The sequence below is a fragment of the Lichenostomus cassidix genome, chromosome 12, assembly GCF_008360975.1.
Source record: "Lichenostomus cassidix isolate B80296 chromosome 12, HeHo_3.0, whole genome shotgun sequence".
Lineage (NCBI taxonomy): Eukaryota > Metazoa > Chordata > Aves > Passeriformes > Meliphagidae > Lichenostomus > Lichenostomus cassidix.
In genome coordinates this window covers 9,650,819-9,668,481 of record NC_139493.1, presented here as the reverse complement: position 1 = coordinate 9,668,481, position 17,663 = coordinate 9,650,819, and the positions used below count along the sequence as shown (strand labels likewise).

The following is a 17,663-nucleotide window of genomic DNA, read 5'->3' as shown; positions in this document are numbered from 1 at the left end:
TCTAAAATTATCTCTGCAAAATACAAAGGCACATACATCTACATCAGAGAAAGACAGAGAACTGGTGTTTATATCATCCTACACACCCTGATGTGTTTATGGTAACATGTTTAGTATGTTTGTTGGGCTGTCTGTGCCCTCCTCACTAAATAAAGCCCTTTCCATCCACGCAGTTCCTAAATGAGCATTCCCCTGTCCAAACAGGATGTTTTGGAGTATTTTAAGGCAACGACTGCCAAGAATTATCCCAAACTGCCTCAGCAGAATGTGCGTGGGAGAGGGTGAAACTGGCTCTGTGAAACAAGTTGCAAACCCAGCAATGTCTTACCTGTGCCCAGTTGCTGAAGACCTGCCCATTTCCTCCATAAGTGACAAGCTCCTGAGGAAACTGAAAAAGGCAATTTAACATTAAGGCAAAGAGTTTTCTCAAACATTTTATTGTATCTCTGAGCTATTTTTGCCATAGCACCAATAAATCTTTTCTAGAGCTTATTGCATCAAAATTCTCTATGTTCTTGAAATCAGAAAGTAACATTGTAAAAGTGTTAAGAACAAAAAAAATCAATGTTATTCTCCAAAATTAAGTGTTTGTTACTGTAACACTAGCTGGGATGAGCTTCCAAAGACACAGGAGGCATCAGCACTAATTTTTCAACATAAGTTATAGAGGCAAGATTAGATTCCTTTCAGCGCAATTTACCTGAGCCACAGAGGGATCCAGATTATTCATGATCATCAGCATGATGGCAGCAGCTGATTTGGTCCTGCAAGGGTATTCCCCTATGGGGTATGCTCTGAAAGGGGAGACATAAAAATTTAGAAGAAACACTACAACTCACAAGAGCAACCAGAATAACACACCCCACAGGAATATCTCTGCATGCCAGGGATACTCAAACTTGTCTGAGTTGCAGGCTGTTATTAAGGAGGGAAGAGTGAAAAAAGAAAAAAGCACGGATCTAAAGTTACATATGAATTTTAACAGGCAAATCAGATTTTAACTATTGTCTTATGTATTTTAACAGGCAAATCAGATTTTAACTATTATCAGAACTAAGTAAAACCAGTAAATTGCATCCAGCTTATCATTTGCTGAATTGTTTAATTACAATTGACAAATATGGTGGCCAAAAACTCTCATTTCTCTTTAATTGCATTTTTGGGAGGGATGGTGGAAGTGGCCTCTGTAACAGAGCTGCCAGGCCAAGCAGCCAAGTCCTGCAATGCCAAGGAAAACAGCATCACTGGAAGTTGCCTTCAGGCTCATCCATCCTTGCTATTTAAGATAGTATCTACGAAAAAACACTCAGCTTGAGTTTCAGACTCCAAGAAACTCTCAAAACCTGAACTAGTTAGGAGAAATATGTGCCTTTTTGCTAAGATGCACTTCATCCAGGAAGTTGAGAGGTGAGGGATGGCAAACATTCACAAAGTTATCCCAGCTCAGGTTTCCTGGCACTAATTTCCTTAATGCCACCTGCTGCCATCCTCTCACTGTTATCTTCTCCTCCACCATCTGTTTGTGTAGCAAATTCCTCTAAAACTTCTACTCTTGGATTTATACTGTAGCTGTTCAGGGCAGGGACAGCTCCTTTGCTGTGTTTGCACGGGTTTTAGTCCAACTGTGCTGAGGTCTCTAAGGTGTGACACCTAAAGGAATTAGAACCACTGATCACGAGTTTTCCTTTTCTGTAAGCAACACCATTACCAATGCTGAAAATTCCTAAAGAGGGATGGGATCAATTGCCGTTGTTTCTAAATTATCTTCCTTTTATTGGACCATAAATCCTCAATGGCAGGACACTTGCTTTGTGCAGGGAAAGTTACACTGAAAAGGTCAGGCTAAACAGTGCCAACTACTAAAAAAAAAAAAAATGGGCATCCACTGTCCAGCTTATGAGCCAAGATCTGGAATGCATATTCTACAGATTCAGCAAATGGGCTCCTCCCATGATCACATGCACTTTATCCTGGCTTTTTACATCAGGATACTAAAACAAATGCCTTGTAGTCATTGCCAAACCAGGAGGGAAAGCCTTTGAGTTTTTCCACAATGCTTTTTTTATTAGGGGTTTCTGCTTTTCTAAACTTGATAAAAGAGGACTTCTGTTGAATGATACCAATTCATCAAGAGGAGATATTTTTACACATAATATTGCTCAGAACATAAGAAAACCAACTTTCAGGTATCAGCTGAGTGCTCTGGCATAGGAACATGACTGTTAAATGGAACTGTGGCCCCAGGGACATACACAACAAAAATCAAATACTCTCAGACTACAGAGATCAAAAAGCATTTTCTCATTCTGAGACTGCAATAACCTATTAGAAAGTGATCAGTGAAATAGTCACAAAGAAGAAAATACTTGAAGCTATCAAAGAATCACTGATGCCAGTGATGGGAACAAGCTGCTGGACTGTCTCATCCAAGCCTACTTGGAAGGTGTCAGCATCTGTAGTAAAGGATCCTCTGAAGTCCAGCTCTCCAAAATCTTTCAGGTATTCTGCCACTTTTCCTCTCCTTAGCTGAATTCTGCAAAATCTGACCCCAGGTTAGTATGGGCAGCATAGAAACGTGGATGTCTGTGGAAATCAGAGTGCTTTCTAGTTGCTTTATTCAGATTTCTATATGGATATTAACCAGGCCCCTGCTGATGCAAAAAGGAATCAGTCAGTCTAAAAACAGCAGCTAGCCCCTGGCAGCCCTCACTAAAACTGCTCTGCTTCACAAACATTAGCCCCAGAATGAAGTGCTGGTCCAAGACCAACAGGCACAGCCCATTACACACCAGGGTCACACAAAGGTTCCTATGGAAAAAATGTACTGCCTTTCTTTCAAAGCCCAGAAATCTTCCTCTGCTCTGAGAGCATGGATAACCCAACCAGCCACTCACCTGGTCTTGCTTCTTGGTTCAGCTGGGATTTGACTTGCATCTGCTCAGAACTACTGCAGGTTTTCTGTCAAGGTTGTCACTGGAGGTCTCTCAGTAATGACTTGCTCCTAGAAACTAAGCCCTGCCATGGGGCAGAGCATTTGGGATCCCTGTGTGGGGCAAAGCTGGCACTGCCCCACACACAGCCTGGCTCAGTCCTTTCCCAGTGCTGAGCTTTCCCAGCAGTGAGGCTGCCCAAGCCTACCCAGAAGGGAACACTCTGCTTCCCTCCCAGCCCCACAGAGCATCCCAAAACAGGCAGGAGCCCTCCCTGGAAATGGAATAACTGCAATACACAGAACATCCCAATTACCAGATTATGAGCATTATTAATATGTTACAGAAACTTCTACAAGAGGTAAATTAGGACACAGCAATGCCCCTTATTAAAGGTCAGCTCCACAGGTGAAAACTGGCAGCCAGATACAATGTGAGCCATCCAGTCCTTACCTCATCTCAATATCTGGGCAGAATCTGTACATATAGATGTGGCCATACAGCCTGAGTTCTTCAGCAAATTCCAGCGCCAGCTTCTTCTGGATTTCAGGTGGGAAATAGCGCAAGGCATTGCGCAGAGCCAGCTGCCAAAAAAACAAAACAAAAAAAAATAAACAGAGAGAAAAAACAGAGGTACAAGAGAAAGGGAGGTAAGTGGGTGGCCCTGAACTTTAAGCAGGCTCAGCTGGAAGCCTGCCTAAGCTTACAGGACAATGAAATTCAAAAGGCCAAGCTCACACCAGGGGAGCTTCATTCCTGCTAGGCTGTTGAGTGTTTCTACCTGCATCTTTCCTTGTAGGTTCAATTGCTGTAAACATGTAACCATCCCCTTCCCAACTGCCTCCCCAAATCTTCTTGGAGAGACCCAGGAGATTTGGTAAGCAGTGCTCAACCTTTTCAATATCAGACACAGACAAATTCTCCCTCACAGTGCTGAGGGGTACTGAACTACCAAGGAAACATTCTTCACAAGTCCTTAAAACTGAGTCTCTAAGCTTCAAGACACTGAAGATCCTACTGTACTTTCCATTCCAAAGGGGTTCCTAGCCCAGAGTTATGTGACACACTCCCACATGAAGATGTTCTTGGGCTAAGTTTTATTGAAGATTCACTCCATTTGCATCCTAATGTATTGCAGAGGGTGTTGGGTTACATTATTTTATTGGTGCTACATGTATCACTTCCAAATTAGCTAAAGTGATTACCAGGCACTCAGCTAAATTCTGCAGATGATACTACGTGGCTCACACTCCTTATTGCATTCAAAGACATTAACCATGGTTTACAAAGTACAATATGTCTTTTTGGATGAAAGAATCCATAAATAAATCACTATCTTTAGTAACAGCCTGTTTGTTAAGTCATGTCTCTGTATTCTGTGTTTCATTTGATTAAAACCATAATGAGAACAAAGGTTCTGTTTTCTTTAAATAGCCAGTTTCATACAAAGATCTTGAAAGTTCCCTGGCAAATGGTGACACCATCCAAAGGACTTTTAGTTGAAAAGGTTCACAAATCATATGGAATTTCACATCTTCCTTATGTTGATTTTCAATGGCTGTGGAAAGGACAGAAATTGATCAAGTTTGCTCCTGCATCAGTTTTTCAGAGGGCTGAGTAGAGAGTTTGTGACACCTGCCATTGTCACCTCGGTTGTGGAAGTCCCTCCTGGAGGGGGTGAAGGGTGGGCTGTAGGGCAGAAATCCAGAACAAGGGCATCTAGAACTATTCAGTCTAAGTATCATCCCCACCCACCCTGGTACGCAGTGCTGAAAAGCTCCACAAAGCCCTCAGCTCAACAACAAAACTCTTCATTCAACCTGGCCATGGTCTGGCTCTGATGGTTTGAGCTCTCCAGCCCCTTCATCTGAGCACCCTGGTCTCACATCCCTTAGAGCACACTGAAGGAACAATATCCCTGAATGTAAAATACATCATACTGAGAGAGGTTTTTGTTGGCACACTTGCTCCTGAGCAGGCACACAACTTCAAGATCAGTGAAGCTGTGCTGATTTACACCACCTGAGGATCAGACCAGTAAAATCCTACAAATTAGATTTGCCACTCCACAGAGAGAATGACAAGAGGGAAAACCTATTTACCAGATGAGAAAATGCAAATTCCATCTTCTAGTACCCCTTCATTCTTCTACAGTTGGATAAGCAGTCACTCTTAAAGGGCATGCTATTAATAAACACAAAAATCCCAGCTATATCCACACAACAACAAAATACATGGGGATTTCCAAAGTCAATCTCAGAGGTGAGCAGCCATCACAATGGGTTCTAGATAAAAGAAATTTCTAAAGCAAAAATAAAATCACCTGCAGCCCTAAAAGCAACAAAATCAAGAGCCAAACATTGGTATTTTGGCTGCCTATGAGAATTGCGTATTTTGCCTCCAGGGTGGCAAGGATCACCCACAGTCTTTGATCAGTCTTTTATTTGTATTAAAATGAAACTGATGGGCAAATATTTTTCTTCATCATAAAATTCAAGCAAGAAAAATCTGGTTTGATTTTCAAGTAAATTCACTTACACTGAGCCTCTATCCTATTCATGTTACACATTAGCAGAAGCCTGAATTTTGATGATGCAAACATTAATGAAACATGAACTTCAATGTTCCATCAAATGTGGGGAAGGCACCTTGCACAGACAATAGAGATTTTTTAAAAGAGGACTATGGCTTGTTTAGCTTAACTGAATAAAGGTGATATTATCTGCAAGAAAATGTCAAAGCAAAGAAGAAGCTTCAGGAAAATGCTGGAAAAGGAATAGCTGTGAATAATGTGTAAAAATAATCTTGCAATTAGAAGCATTTAAATGGAAGAGATTGGGCAACAGTCTCTCAGTAAAAGAGCTGAGGTGCTCACAATTGCTTAGATGAAGCCTTAATGCTTCAGGAAAGGGCAGTGCCCATGTGCATTGGGAAGAATTGTACATATTCATTATGGAGTCATAAACTGAATAACCTGAGAAAGACACTCAAGGAGCAAATTCAAATAGGCTGATCATTATGCTTTTGTGAGAAGAGAATACATTTCATTAAAGCACCATAAAAAACATTATCCTAGCCTTTTGGAAGGATTGATTTACCTCTGACACATTGCATTCTGAATATTTCTGTGCATTTGATATTCAGGTGTTCTTCCTTTTTGTAACTTCCACTGACAGAAGCTTAAGCTGCACATGCTTAGTACCTCTGAAAAAGCAGGTCCAGAGTTCACTGGTGTCTTAAAAATATTATTTGCAGCTCAAATCCTGAGTCTAGTAGGCTGTTATAAAAAAAAAACCTGCTCTGAATTTGCTGAGTTACTGATTTAACTCAACTCAATGCAATGTAAGCAAATGCAAAGTCTTCCTCTTAAATCTGCCAGCTGGATCTAACATTTGGTTCTTGTGTTTCAGCTCTAATCACTAGTAGGGTGTCTCCTTTTTACACTCCCTAGAATTTGTATATTATAACATGATTCTGCTGCTGTTTAATCAAGATTTAGACCTCTCAATGCCAACAAAATGTAGTGAAAAGAGCCCATGAAATCCTGCTCCAATCAATCAGCTGTAAATTTCTTTGCTGGGGGATTCTCTTGAGAAATCAAGTAAACCAGCCTGTTTGTTAATTGGCATTTGTTGAAGAGCCAGAAGGAAGCCTCTTCAGAAGCAATGTCACTCATTTCCATTTTCTAAAATGGATCATCAGGCTTTCCAATTTAAGACCCTTGAGACACTCAGACATTCAGGTTTGCAGTCTCCCTGTTCACTGAGGGAAAGAGAAGCACAAGGAGAGAAGTGACTGGCTTAACTCTGCAATTTCATTCTTAGTTCTGCCCCTTTCCCACTGGAGATGGTGTTTCCCTCCCACATGTCATTGCTGCCTGATGACATCCAGACTAGGATCTTTGACAGCACTATTCTCTAAGCAGCAAGCAAGATTGTTTCATTTATTACTCTGCTTGAGAGGTCCCAGTTTCAATCAGCTCAGTTGGGAATAAATACGGGGATTTCTGACCTGCCATTGCCATAAACAACCTATGAGCCATAAACATGAGAGTTTAACCAAGTTCTTTACCAGCCAGATGTCCCAAAACAGTAGCTAATATGTCAATCTTCCCAAACCACAGATAAACTTTTTTTCAAGTAGCCTCATTTTTGGATGTGCAAAGAAATCATAATGGTCAAACATTCAATTTTTTTTACTGAAAGGCTGAAGCATAGCTTCAGGTGCTGAATGAGCTCCCAGGCTCTGGTTTTCAGCTCTTCATCCTAGGCTGTCCCCCAGCAGGAGAGCCCAGCTGCTCCCTAAGGAACAGGGAGCCAAGCAGAGCCAACACAGCCAGGGCAGGCAGCTCACCAGCCAGAGCCCAGCCTTGTGGTACCGGAGGGAGGAGAGCAGGGCAGCCTGGAGATGGCAGCCAGGTCCCACCAGGAGCCAAGGACAGCAGGCAAGACCAAGACCAAGCTGGGAAAGCAAGTCAGGACCAGGTCTGGTGATGGTCACCATGGGGAGAGAAGGCACAGACATCCCCAGGGAGGGTCAGAGTGGGATAGCAGCCCACAGGATATCAGCCCCAGGAGGCTCATGGCCGGTACAAGTCACCCCAAGCAGACCCAAGGACATCTCCAGTAGAGCTGAGAGTGAAGCCCCAGGCCTGGGTTTAAATGGAGCCTCTGAGCCTGTGGGCAGAGGGTGTGGGAGGAGACCCCAGGAGACCTCAGGAGAGGCTCATCAGGGTCATCAAGGGCCATCACTGACCTCAGTGCCTACGCAGAAACACAAGATCCTGCAGTCAGGGACGAGAGGATCCTGCTGGGCAGCAGGGGGACTGTAACATCCCTTGGGTCTAAGATCCATAAGGGAATTGCTGTGTGGGTGAAGCCAGACCATATTTTCTGATCCTGAGCAACACTGAGAGGTGCCCATTTTCCCCAAGTTGCTCCAGCTTTATTGGAATGTCAGTGAGTAGAGAGCATGCAACATCCTTGTTCTGTGAAGGACACACCACACAGAGATTTTAGGTGTAGTTTCTTTGTAGCATATTTACATTAAGATACAGATGCTGAGAAACACAAAGCTAGGGTTTCCTGAGCTGTGGAGGGAGGGAAAGAGAGAGGATGTGGCTGTTTCAGGCCCCAGGCAAAGAATGCCGAAGGAAGAGGACTCAGGAAACATATAATCAGAATCAGTTCTGAGATATAGCTCAATTTATCCAAGAAGATTAAAGTTGGTATGATAGGAAGAATTAGATACTTCTTCAGCAAGTCCCAAAACACACAGTTCTTTATAGATCTCACTTACAGGATTTCTATTATAACCACAAGAGGAAGCCCAAGAAAATAAAACATTGGCAGTAGTAAGGCTTATTGTTGTAACAAGAACTAAAACTGGAATGAAGGCATATGAAGAGAGGGACAAATCCAGAGGAAATCAGCAGAGCATTATTAACTTCACTTCTGTCAAATCTTCCTCTGAATATTTCAATTAGAAAGTGAACACCAAGTTATGCATAAAGTCTGATAATATGCTCAGCACTACACACTTTCAACAAAATCTGGAAGCCTGTCTCAAGGCTTAAGAAAACCTTGTAGACAGACAACCTTTCTGTCTACATGCTTTTTGAAGCATGGAGCACCTCTTAAGAAAAAGAGATTTGACCTTTCAGATATGAAACAAATACCAGCTGAGCCTCTAATTCTGTTAAGAGTTTAAGGTGGAGGATTAACCATAAAATAAATCATAAAGGAAGCTTTAAAATCTCTAGCAGTCTAATGAAATATCCAACTAGCATGACCTCTTGTACCATGAAGTAGGTAAAATGGAGAGATGAAAGACAAATGTTACAAAGTCAACCGAGGGCAGAAAATCAGTCTACTGCTCCAAAACTTCAAGGGAGAAGGAAAGTATTCCAGTTTTTATACAGGGAGTGAGGTCTTTGTCATTGCCTTCCTTTCCCCAGGTTAGAGAGCAAGGTTTGGCATCCTTTTGAGAGATCCCATCTCCTCTCCTGCAACATGGACTCCTTCCTGGCATATCAGACTTCTGGGGAAAAGTGATTTAGCAAAGGTGAGGAATCAAACAGAGATGACTGGCAATATTCTGACGTGCAGTGAAGCTCACTCCCCACTCCTTTATCTTCACAGTCATCACCACAGCCCTGTTCTGCACACTTAGAAGCCACATTTCCATGTGTCTGAGCTGTCCCAGGCACAGACAGGATGCCTCAGCCATGAATGCTCCTGACACTGAAGTAAATCCTCTTTGGATATCTCACAGCTGTTCCTCTTTCTACTCTTTGACTAGACTCTCCTCTGTTTGTGGAAATGGACTCTGAAAGAATTTGACTGCTGATGCCAGTGGGGAACTCCCACGAAGGCAAGGAAGTTGTGTGCAAGTTGTTATTGGGGAAGAACTTCTGTGTTCTGACCGGAGTGTCACAGTATGAGTGATGTTGCATGTGATGAAGCACAGACTTCCAAACTAAGGAACCCACCTTATCCTCTCCCACACAAATTCCTAAGGATCTCCACCCATGGGCCATTATTTTCTGCTCCTGATTTTTTTAAAGTCTTGAGCATGAAATAATGCAATGATTACTTTAGTCTGCACAAAGACAATTTAAACAAAAAGAGATAGGAAAATAATTACGCAACTAAAGACAAATAATTAGCTTAACTCCCCACAAACTCACCTAAATTGCAGGATGCCCAGACTACTGGCTAAAATAAATAATCTTCAGATTTTTTATGCAAATATACAGATGTGCAGCTGCTACCATGATGCTGATTCGTCACCTTTGATGTTTATTTTATTGGAAGGGTTGGCTTTCACTCCCATACATATGCAGTGATTTTGCAATAGCATTCTGAATTTCACCTCCAAGGAACAGTGCTGGATTGACAGCACTGGACCCTAATGCCTCTTGTTTAGCCATTAAAGTCATGGAAGCTCTTATGCAGCAAATCTCTCTCCTATCAACCTGATTATTCTGGAGGAGGAAGAAAGGAAGCGAGCAGAAGAGTTTCCAGTCCTTTGCCCCATTACACAGTGAATTGTAACTCCAAGGAAATACATTTGACACAAACTTAGCTTCACACTCAGAAAAGCATTTGATGCAATCAGGTTTGCTGACCCAAGCTGCCTTTATCTGAAAGGAAGAGAAATGAGGCCCTGTGAAACCCCTTTTGTGTTACCTTTTTCTCCTGAGCAGTGAGATTGGGGGTTCTCACGGGTGCATGGGGTATTCCTTTCCTCCGACCTTTGTTTTCAGGCAGAGGGTTTAGAGGAAGGCCACGACAGATTTCCTTCAGGCTGGTCATAGCTGCTGAGGAAAGAGGAGGAGGAGGAAAGGCAAGGCAGACTGGAGAGGTACAAGGAACAGGAGGCACAAGGCAAGGTGCAGCTGGGCAAGGTGCAGCTCAGCAAGATGCTGCCCGATTCAGATGCACCTCCACTCCAGGGCAATCTCTGGACAGATTGTCCTCTGGCTTTTGCAACCAGGGCTGTCAGGCAGAGAGGTACAGGTGACACACCTCCCCGCTCTGTGCTGTGCCATTGGCTCTTCCCTCCTCCCCCAAAATGAATGATTCACAGTTTGGCCGTTTATTCCCTCAGTACTTTGTCAAGTGGTGCTGTGCTAAGCCACTGAGAAAATTCAGTCACGTTCCAAGTCACCAGATTCCCCAAATGTCCAAATGAGAGTCATGGTCTGGAGCAGGAACACTGACAGAGGCCTCAAGGATGGTACATTTATGTTGCTATAGTTTAGGAACTAACGAAAGCTGAGAATTACTCACGTCACTGTTTATGGACACTGCTCAGTTAAGATGGGCATTCTCTGTTTGACACCCCTTGGTATGGGCAGTTCCTCAGATCTCATCATTTCATCTTCCAGAAAGCAGCAGTGGTCATCATAACAGCAAAATTTCCCCCTTAGGTGTTTGCTGCTCTCAGCTCACAGGCATGAATGGATTTTCACACCTTGAACTGGAAATGTACTCATTAGCACTGGTAGTGGATTTCTCAAGACAGGCAATAATTGGGAGGAATAATAAAGGCTTTCAGTTCTATGTCACTTTTATACCCTACAGTCAACAACAGCTAGAAAGTCTTGTGGTCCTGCCATCCAGGCATCACAGCTAAATGAATGTACTTAACTTTGATTTTCCACTTAACCGTGCAATGCGAACTTTGCTCTCCATTCCAGCTTGTTGTTTAAATTATACAGAAGCTTCTTGACCTTTATTACTTCCATTGAGCTACAAGTGCCACATTTTAAGCCTGGTGAAATTAACTGGGCATTTCAGTTAGACATGAGGCTAAAACCTGTGAATGAAAAAATACAGCATTTCCCCACAAAGGCAGCAATCAACAAGAAGTGACAACAAAGTACAATTATTAAATGACAGCCTCTCATTAATGTCAGCTCTGCTTTAGCTCTAGGACATCCTGCACATCCCCAGCTCCCAGTGAAGATGCTCAAGTTGAAAGAACTCAGAGCATCCCAGGGGAGCAGAGCACACAGCAGAAGCATACCCTCTGAAGGATACTGTCATTTACAGCAGGAGAATTTTGTTTTGTAATTATACAGTATTTTAGCTGCTTCCAAACAAAAGGCAAAGAGGAGACAGAAAAGCCTCTATATTTTAAAGTTTTCTATTGAGTTTTCATATTATATACATTAAAAAAAAAAAAGGAAGATTAATGTCAGAAAATTCTACCCCAAAACCTAGCTAGATAACCCTGCCTTACATAAACCTTTCCACCCCAAAGGGAAATAAATCTTTCCTTATTCTTCTTTGTATGACCTACACTCTTCAAATCCCTTTAAGGTCTGATCCTGCACACACGGGGACAAGAATAACCTCGTCTGCATTTGGACCCCCATCGGACCTGTGACAGCAGGCAGAAGTTAAGGGTGTTATACTGGCCAGAAACATGAAGAAAGAGAGAATGAAAATGTGGGAACTCACATCCTGAATTAGTTTTTTTCCTAGGGCTGGACACTTTCACCCCCTGATTGCTACACGCTGGAGTCTCTCCATGTGTTGGAGTGACCGAATGTGGCTCAGGGGCTCTGCCAGCGCAGCCCCCCAGCTCCGGGCAGCCCCCAGAGCCCTCGCTGCCCGGCTTGTCCCACCTGCGGCTGTGCAGTGCCACCGCAGCGTGTGGCACCGAGAGAGCCTCGGGCAGCCCGGGGTGCCCTGCGGTGGCGGGACAAGTGTCATTGCCGGCCGGGCTGGCAGAGGGTGCTGCAGGGACAGGCGGCCGAGGGCGCGCCCCCGCCTGCGCGCACACACGAACACGGGCACGGACACACGGACACCCGCAGGGACAGACGCAGGGACACACGGACACACGGACACACTCAGGGTCATACGGACACGGGCAGGGACACACACGGACACGCGCACGGACAGGCGCACGGACACACGGACACGCGCACGGACACGCGGACACGCGCACGGACACGCGCACGCACAGCCAGCCCTGCAGCAGCTGCCAAACAACGCCCGCAGCTGAGCCCTGCCAGGACCAGTCCAGCCGAGAGGAGGTGCAGGACCGACATAAATAAATAAATAAATAAATAAAGGCTGGGGAAGAAAAAAAAAAGGCATATATAAAGCCCAGGAAAAAGATCACATGTTTTAATAATCCCCTCTGCAGCCAGACAGGACCAGAGAGGAGGAGAAGTGAGGAGAAGTGCCCGGTCAGGAGGGAGAGATGTGCTAGAGGCTGAAGGGAGCAGAGAAAAAACTTGCAGATAACTCAGCCGCCCTCGGGAGGGCAGGACCCCCCCGCCCTGAGCCCTGCTGTAGCAGGAGGGAGGAAGGATTTTCCATCCTGTCTCCCTGTCCCCGCTGTGGTCTGGGCGCTGGGCACTGCAGCTCCATCCCGGGAGAGCAGCCCGTGTGGAGCCTGTCCAGCAGCACAGAGCAGGGATTGCCCGGGCACCGGCCCCGCCGAGCTGGCGTTGGGTTTGTTTTCCACTCCCCTGGCGCTCGCTGTGTGAAGCAAATCCCTCGGACGTGGGGGAGAAGCGGCTTCCGTGACAGCGGAGGGAGGAGGGAAATAAAATAAAATAAAACAAACCAAAATAAAAAGGGAGAAGAGCCAAGAAAGCACTTGCTTCTCATCATCTCTCAGGGAGCAAAGCCAGCTCTGTTCTTCTTATGACCCCACGCTGCAGGGAGCAAAGGGACAGAAGGTAGCGGGGGACACCTCCCAACAAAGCGGGGTTCAGGCTGCCCGGGAGGTGCCACGGGCTGGGCAAGGCTGCCAGGGCGAACCCGGGCACAGCCGAGCCGCAGCTCCACCGACAGCAAGGAGCAGCAATGAAAGTTTCGAAATAGCATCCGAACAAGCGCCAAGGAGCGGAGCGAGCAGAGCTCCCCGCCTCGCAGCAGCGCCCGATGGTGCATCCCAGGGGCTGCGCCAGAGATGTGAACATCCCCTGCCCGCTGCGGGGAGAGGGGTGAGGGCGCAGAAACCCCTCGTTATTTATTTATTTATCGGAAGCGATGGATGGGTGACACCCAGAAGGCTTCTGAGCCCTGAAAAAAGCCAAACCACCTCTGGACCCAGACGAGAGGAAGAAGAATGAGACAGCAGCCTTGACCCCGACGCTGAGAGGAAGGTGAGCAGAAAGAAAGAAAACACAGAAAAGCCATGCAAGCACCAAACCTGTAGATTACTGCAGGTCTTTTTTGCTTCACTGAGGACAAATATTTTGCTGACAGCCATGCAGCATAAAGGCATCATGCTGATTGTGTTCTTGGAATATTTTATTTCTGGACATGGGGAAGCAGGTAAGCAAAATAAATCAATATTGCCATTCTGAAACAATTTATCCTAAATTTAGCAAGGGGAAAGGGGATAGAAATCAGTCTGCTTGTGGGAGAAAATAAATAAATTGTGTCAACATCTTTATTTTAGATTGGATTTTTTACAAGGAATCTCTGTTAGTCAATATATACAGATGCTTCTTATTCCCTGCAATACCCAGCTTTATAGTTCAGCCTCCTTCCAAAGACTTATCATAGGAGGTGCAGGTTCATACATTCTTATAAGAAAGAAGTGTGTTATTTTTGCAAACAAAAGAAAAGTGAGGGAGAAAGAAGGAGGTAGATGGAGTGAGATATGCTGGATGTTTGTTTTGAGGATGAAACACTGCCTTCCTAGGCAGGACAAGAGTGAAATAACAACATCCTTGGGAAGCATCAGTGCAAGAATCTAAATTATTCTGTTAACTTAATATTGCATCATTAAAAATCAGAGACACTGTTTAGGAAATCTCAACTTAATAGTTAACATGCAGAAGACAGGATTAAATTAGCATTAGAGAAAAATGGATTAGAACAGAAAGAGAAGCTGATTAGTTGTGTGTATATATGTGGGTGTACAAATAAGCATACACAGGAATGATACAGCTGTAATGGTATTTACATGGGGTTCTAAAAATACCTGGATTATGATGAGGACAAATTCCTTAAAGGAAAGGAAGCAAAGCATTAGATTTTTTTTTTCCCCTTCTGTGGTTTTATACATCTTTCCGTTTAAAAAGGATTAGTCACAAGACTCAGGTCCAAAAAATAAAAATAATTATTGATGAAACAACAGTACATCCTTGGTGACTTTTCCTTTGAGATACTGGCTTGGAATCTCTCTTCCTGTACAAGAAAGCATATCAGTGGTTTAAATTTCACCTGTGTGCTCAGAGTCTTAGGACAGGAACAACACTTGTCATGCAGTGATTTGCAAGCAATTGAAGTGCTCAGCTATCCTGCAAGTTCCAGTGAAGGCAGAGGCAGATCAAGTGGATGCTGCTCAGATTATTCCCTAGCTAGAACCCCTCTGATAACAGATTTCCATAACTGCAAGAATTATTTTCTTAAACACTGAAAACAGCTCATAAATTTACCATCCTGTCACATTACCCAGTGACTCCTTTGGGGAAAAGGCTGTCTGTCACAGCCTGACAGGGGATGAGGGGAGGGAGGCACATGTGCCTTAATTCTCTGAGTGTCTGATTCTGGGCATTCACTCCTTCCCCTATAGGCTCCCTGTAGAATACATATGTCATCACACAGCACAGAAAGGTTACAGAGATCTTGTGAAGTTGCTGACACTGTTGCAGAAGGCAGCCTGTCACAAACTAGCCTGAATTTGCTCTGCATGCAATCCGCTAAGTGAAAATGAATCTTCAAGGAAGCACAGCTCCCAGCTGGCTGCTTGGAAAGTGTATTTGCAGGGAGGGAGTGTGTTCTGTTACTCAGAGTAATAGTGTAGGACATCGTGAATAGCAGCAAAATAATTGGATATTCTAGGTGATGCTACTAAGGATTCAATGTCCCTTTAAATAAATATTTGGTGCTTGAAGAAAAGGTTGCACAAACTATCAGCCTGTGAAAGCACAAGGGTTACCTGTTCATCTTGGATTCTTTATTTAGAGCTGAGAGGTGTACAGAGAAGTATGGTTTTGGCATACTTCATTAGCCTGTGGGGAGTACAAGGCACATAATATTTAAAAATAAAAACCAAACAAACACCTTACTGCTTAGGCTGCAGCAGTCAGGTCAGGTTTATACTGTAAGATGTGACACTTGGACAATCCTTCCCCTTGTCTTATTCAGGTGGAGGTCATTATTCCCCTCAAAAAAACTCTGCAGTCATCTGAAAACTTTTTTACATAAGGGAGACTTGGTGGAACTGACAAGAGCTTGGGCTCTTGCTTCAGCCCCAGAGTGAGCAGTGTCCCAGGAAGCAGCACCTGGGCCAGCTCATCCCAGCAGGAGCCCTGAAAAGGACAGTGTGATGTGGTCAAAAATGGCCATTTCCACCATCAAGCTCAAAATCAATTGCAGGACCTGATTATTGGCAGGGCTTGGTTTCATCTGGTCTGAGGTCATTCAGCCAACTGCAAATGAAGCTGCAGGTGTTAGAGCTCAGTGCTGCTCCAGGAGGGATGTGAACAGGCAGACCAACTGGACATGATGGAGGAGAGACCCAGCCTGGGATTTATTCTTCTGTCCATGCCTCAAATCATGAAGGCAGCTTGGTTTCATAGCACATTCTGAATCACCTCTGGGATATTTATGAAGCTGGCTCATTAGCTCCAGTTATCAGGACTCTTTCAGTGCAGAAATACAGCAGGCATCTCATAAAAGGGATGAAGACCTGCCAAACTTACTGTATATTGGCCCCAGACAAACCAAAGGGGTGTACAGCTGTGGAAACCACTGTTAAAGGCAAAAATTCTAGGTCTGACTAATAAAAACTTGAGCAACTTAAGTCCCCAGGGTGGTTAGATTTAAAATAACATTTATTAGGTTTTGGTTTTCAAGAAAAATGTTAAATAGATATAAAACAAGTGAAATGCAGGTTGGACATGCATGTTGAAACTGCTCTATCAAACACACAGCAGAAGGTGCCCAAAAGTTTTGCCGTTTCTGAGATCTGTGAAAATTGCTGTTCTGATTCACTGCAAGAGACTCAAACTCACAAAATCACAAATTTGCATATGGAAAAGAAATAAAAATTCCAATTCAAATCACTCAGAAAATATTAGGCATCTTCCCAGTCATATCAGCAGGCTTTGGATGAGTTGCCATACAACCTTTCTTCTGTTGAGTATCCACTGGAGGGTGAAAAAAAAAAAAATCGAACCTGTTTTTAGTTAATGTCTACAATGTTTTATTGCATTACAAGATTCTGAAGTAAGAGCTCTCTGTTTTAAATGGTGTCCCAGGAATATCAATAGTATGACCTCCCTTGAACTGTATGATTCCCTAATCATCAGATAACACCATTGTTCTAACACGTGCTGGGCATGTGCCATTGACCTTTCACTTTGTGGCACAGCTCTGAGGGACCAGAAAACAAACAAATAAATTAATCAAACCATTTATGGAGCCAAACCACCCTCCATGGAGTAAAAGCTAATCAACTTCATAATAACATGCAGTGGCCATGCGTAATCAAACTGTTTAATTCTTTATGAATTATTCAGTGAGTCCTCCTGGCAGTTGGGGTGAGTTGTGTGTTTGCCTGGCTGCTGTTTCCCTCCTGAAGCAGTCTCTCTTTGCTGTCCAGATTCAACATTTCATGTTGTTTCCACAGAACCAGTGAGTGATGGACAGGCTGCACTGTCCTTGTGGCCAAGCAATGTTCTGCCAATTGATTTCTTTAAATACAAAGCTTTTAATCGACTGCAGATTTTGTTTTCCAATCTCTTCCCTTCTCTCAAACTCCCTTCTGCTAATTTGCACTTTGTTCATCTCCCATTTTCCTAATGACACAGCAGTTCAAACAGGAACTGTTTATTGATGTTGCTGCATTAGCAGGCAGAGCAGATAAACCTTCTTGTGACTGCTGTTCAGGAGAATAAACATCTTTCTTTCTTTTCAAGGTTCAGAAAAAAAAACAGCTAAAAAATTCAATACTAATCTAATATCCCATTTATGGGAAGTACAAAAAGCAGCCATTCCCTTCAAAAAATATTTCCTTTTCTGCTTTCTCACATTCTTGTCTGCAAAGCTCCCCCTTATACAACTGCCTTAATTTAGAACTCCAGCATCCCATTTCTTCTATGAAAGCTTTACTGGTGCAATCCATCAATAGAGATGGACTTTCTTTTAATTACATGGTACATTTATACACAATCACCCATAATCCAATATAATTTGTAACACAGATCCATTCTTAATCAACTCTAAGTAACCTGACTCTTAGTCAGAG

The 17,663-nt window shown here is 43.7% G+C and overlaps 2 protein-coding genes across 2 annotated transcripts in view; one reads left to right on the top strand and one right to left on the bottom strand.

Annotated features, from left to right (window-relative positions):
* UROC1 (urocanate hydratase 1) overlaps positions 1 to 10,365 on the bottom strand; it is a 37,189-nt gene extending 26,824 nt beyond the window's left edge. Inside the window, exons 1-4 of the mRNA XM_085072562.1 lie at positions 10,121 to 10,365; positions 3,384 to 3,514; positions 701 to 794; positions 329 to 388 (exon numbers count right to left, since the gene is read on the bottom strand). Of these exons, the coding sequence (XP_084928688.1) occupies positions 329 to 388; positions 701 to 794; positions 3,384 to 3,514; positions 10,121 to 10,246 (411 nt within the window). The 5' untranslated portion in view covers positions 10,247 to 10,365. The remainder of the gene's footprint in view (positions 1 to 328; positions 389 to 700; positions 795 to 3,383; positions 3,515 to 10,120) is intronic.
* A 2,273-nt stretch (positions 10,366 to 12,638) lies between these two features.
* The window catches only part of LOC146431666 (netrin-4-like), a 44,100-nt gene continuing 39,075 nt past the window's right edge, over positions 12,639 to 17,663 (top strand). Inside the window, exon 1 of the mRNA XM_085072560.1 lies at positions 12,639 to 13,735. Coding sequence (XP_084928686.1) covers positions 13,669 to 13,735 — 67 coding nt within the window. The 5' untranslated portion in view covers positions 12,639 to 13,668. The remainder of the gene's footprint in view (positions 13,736 to 17,663) is intronic.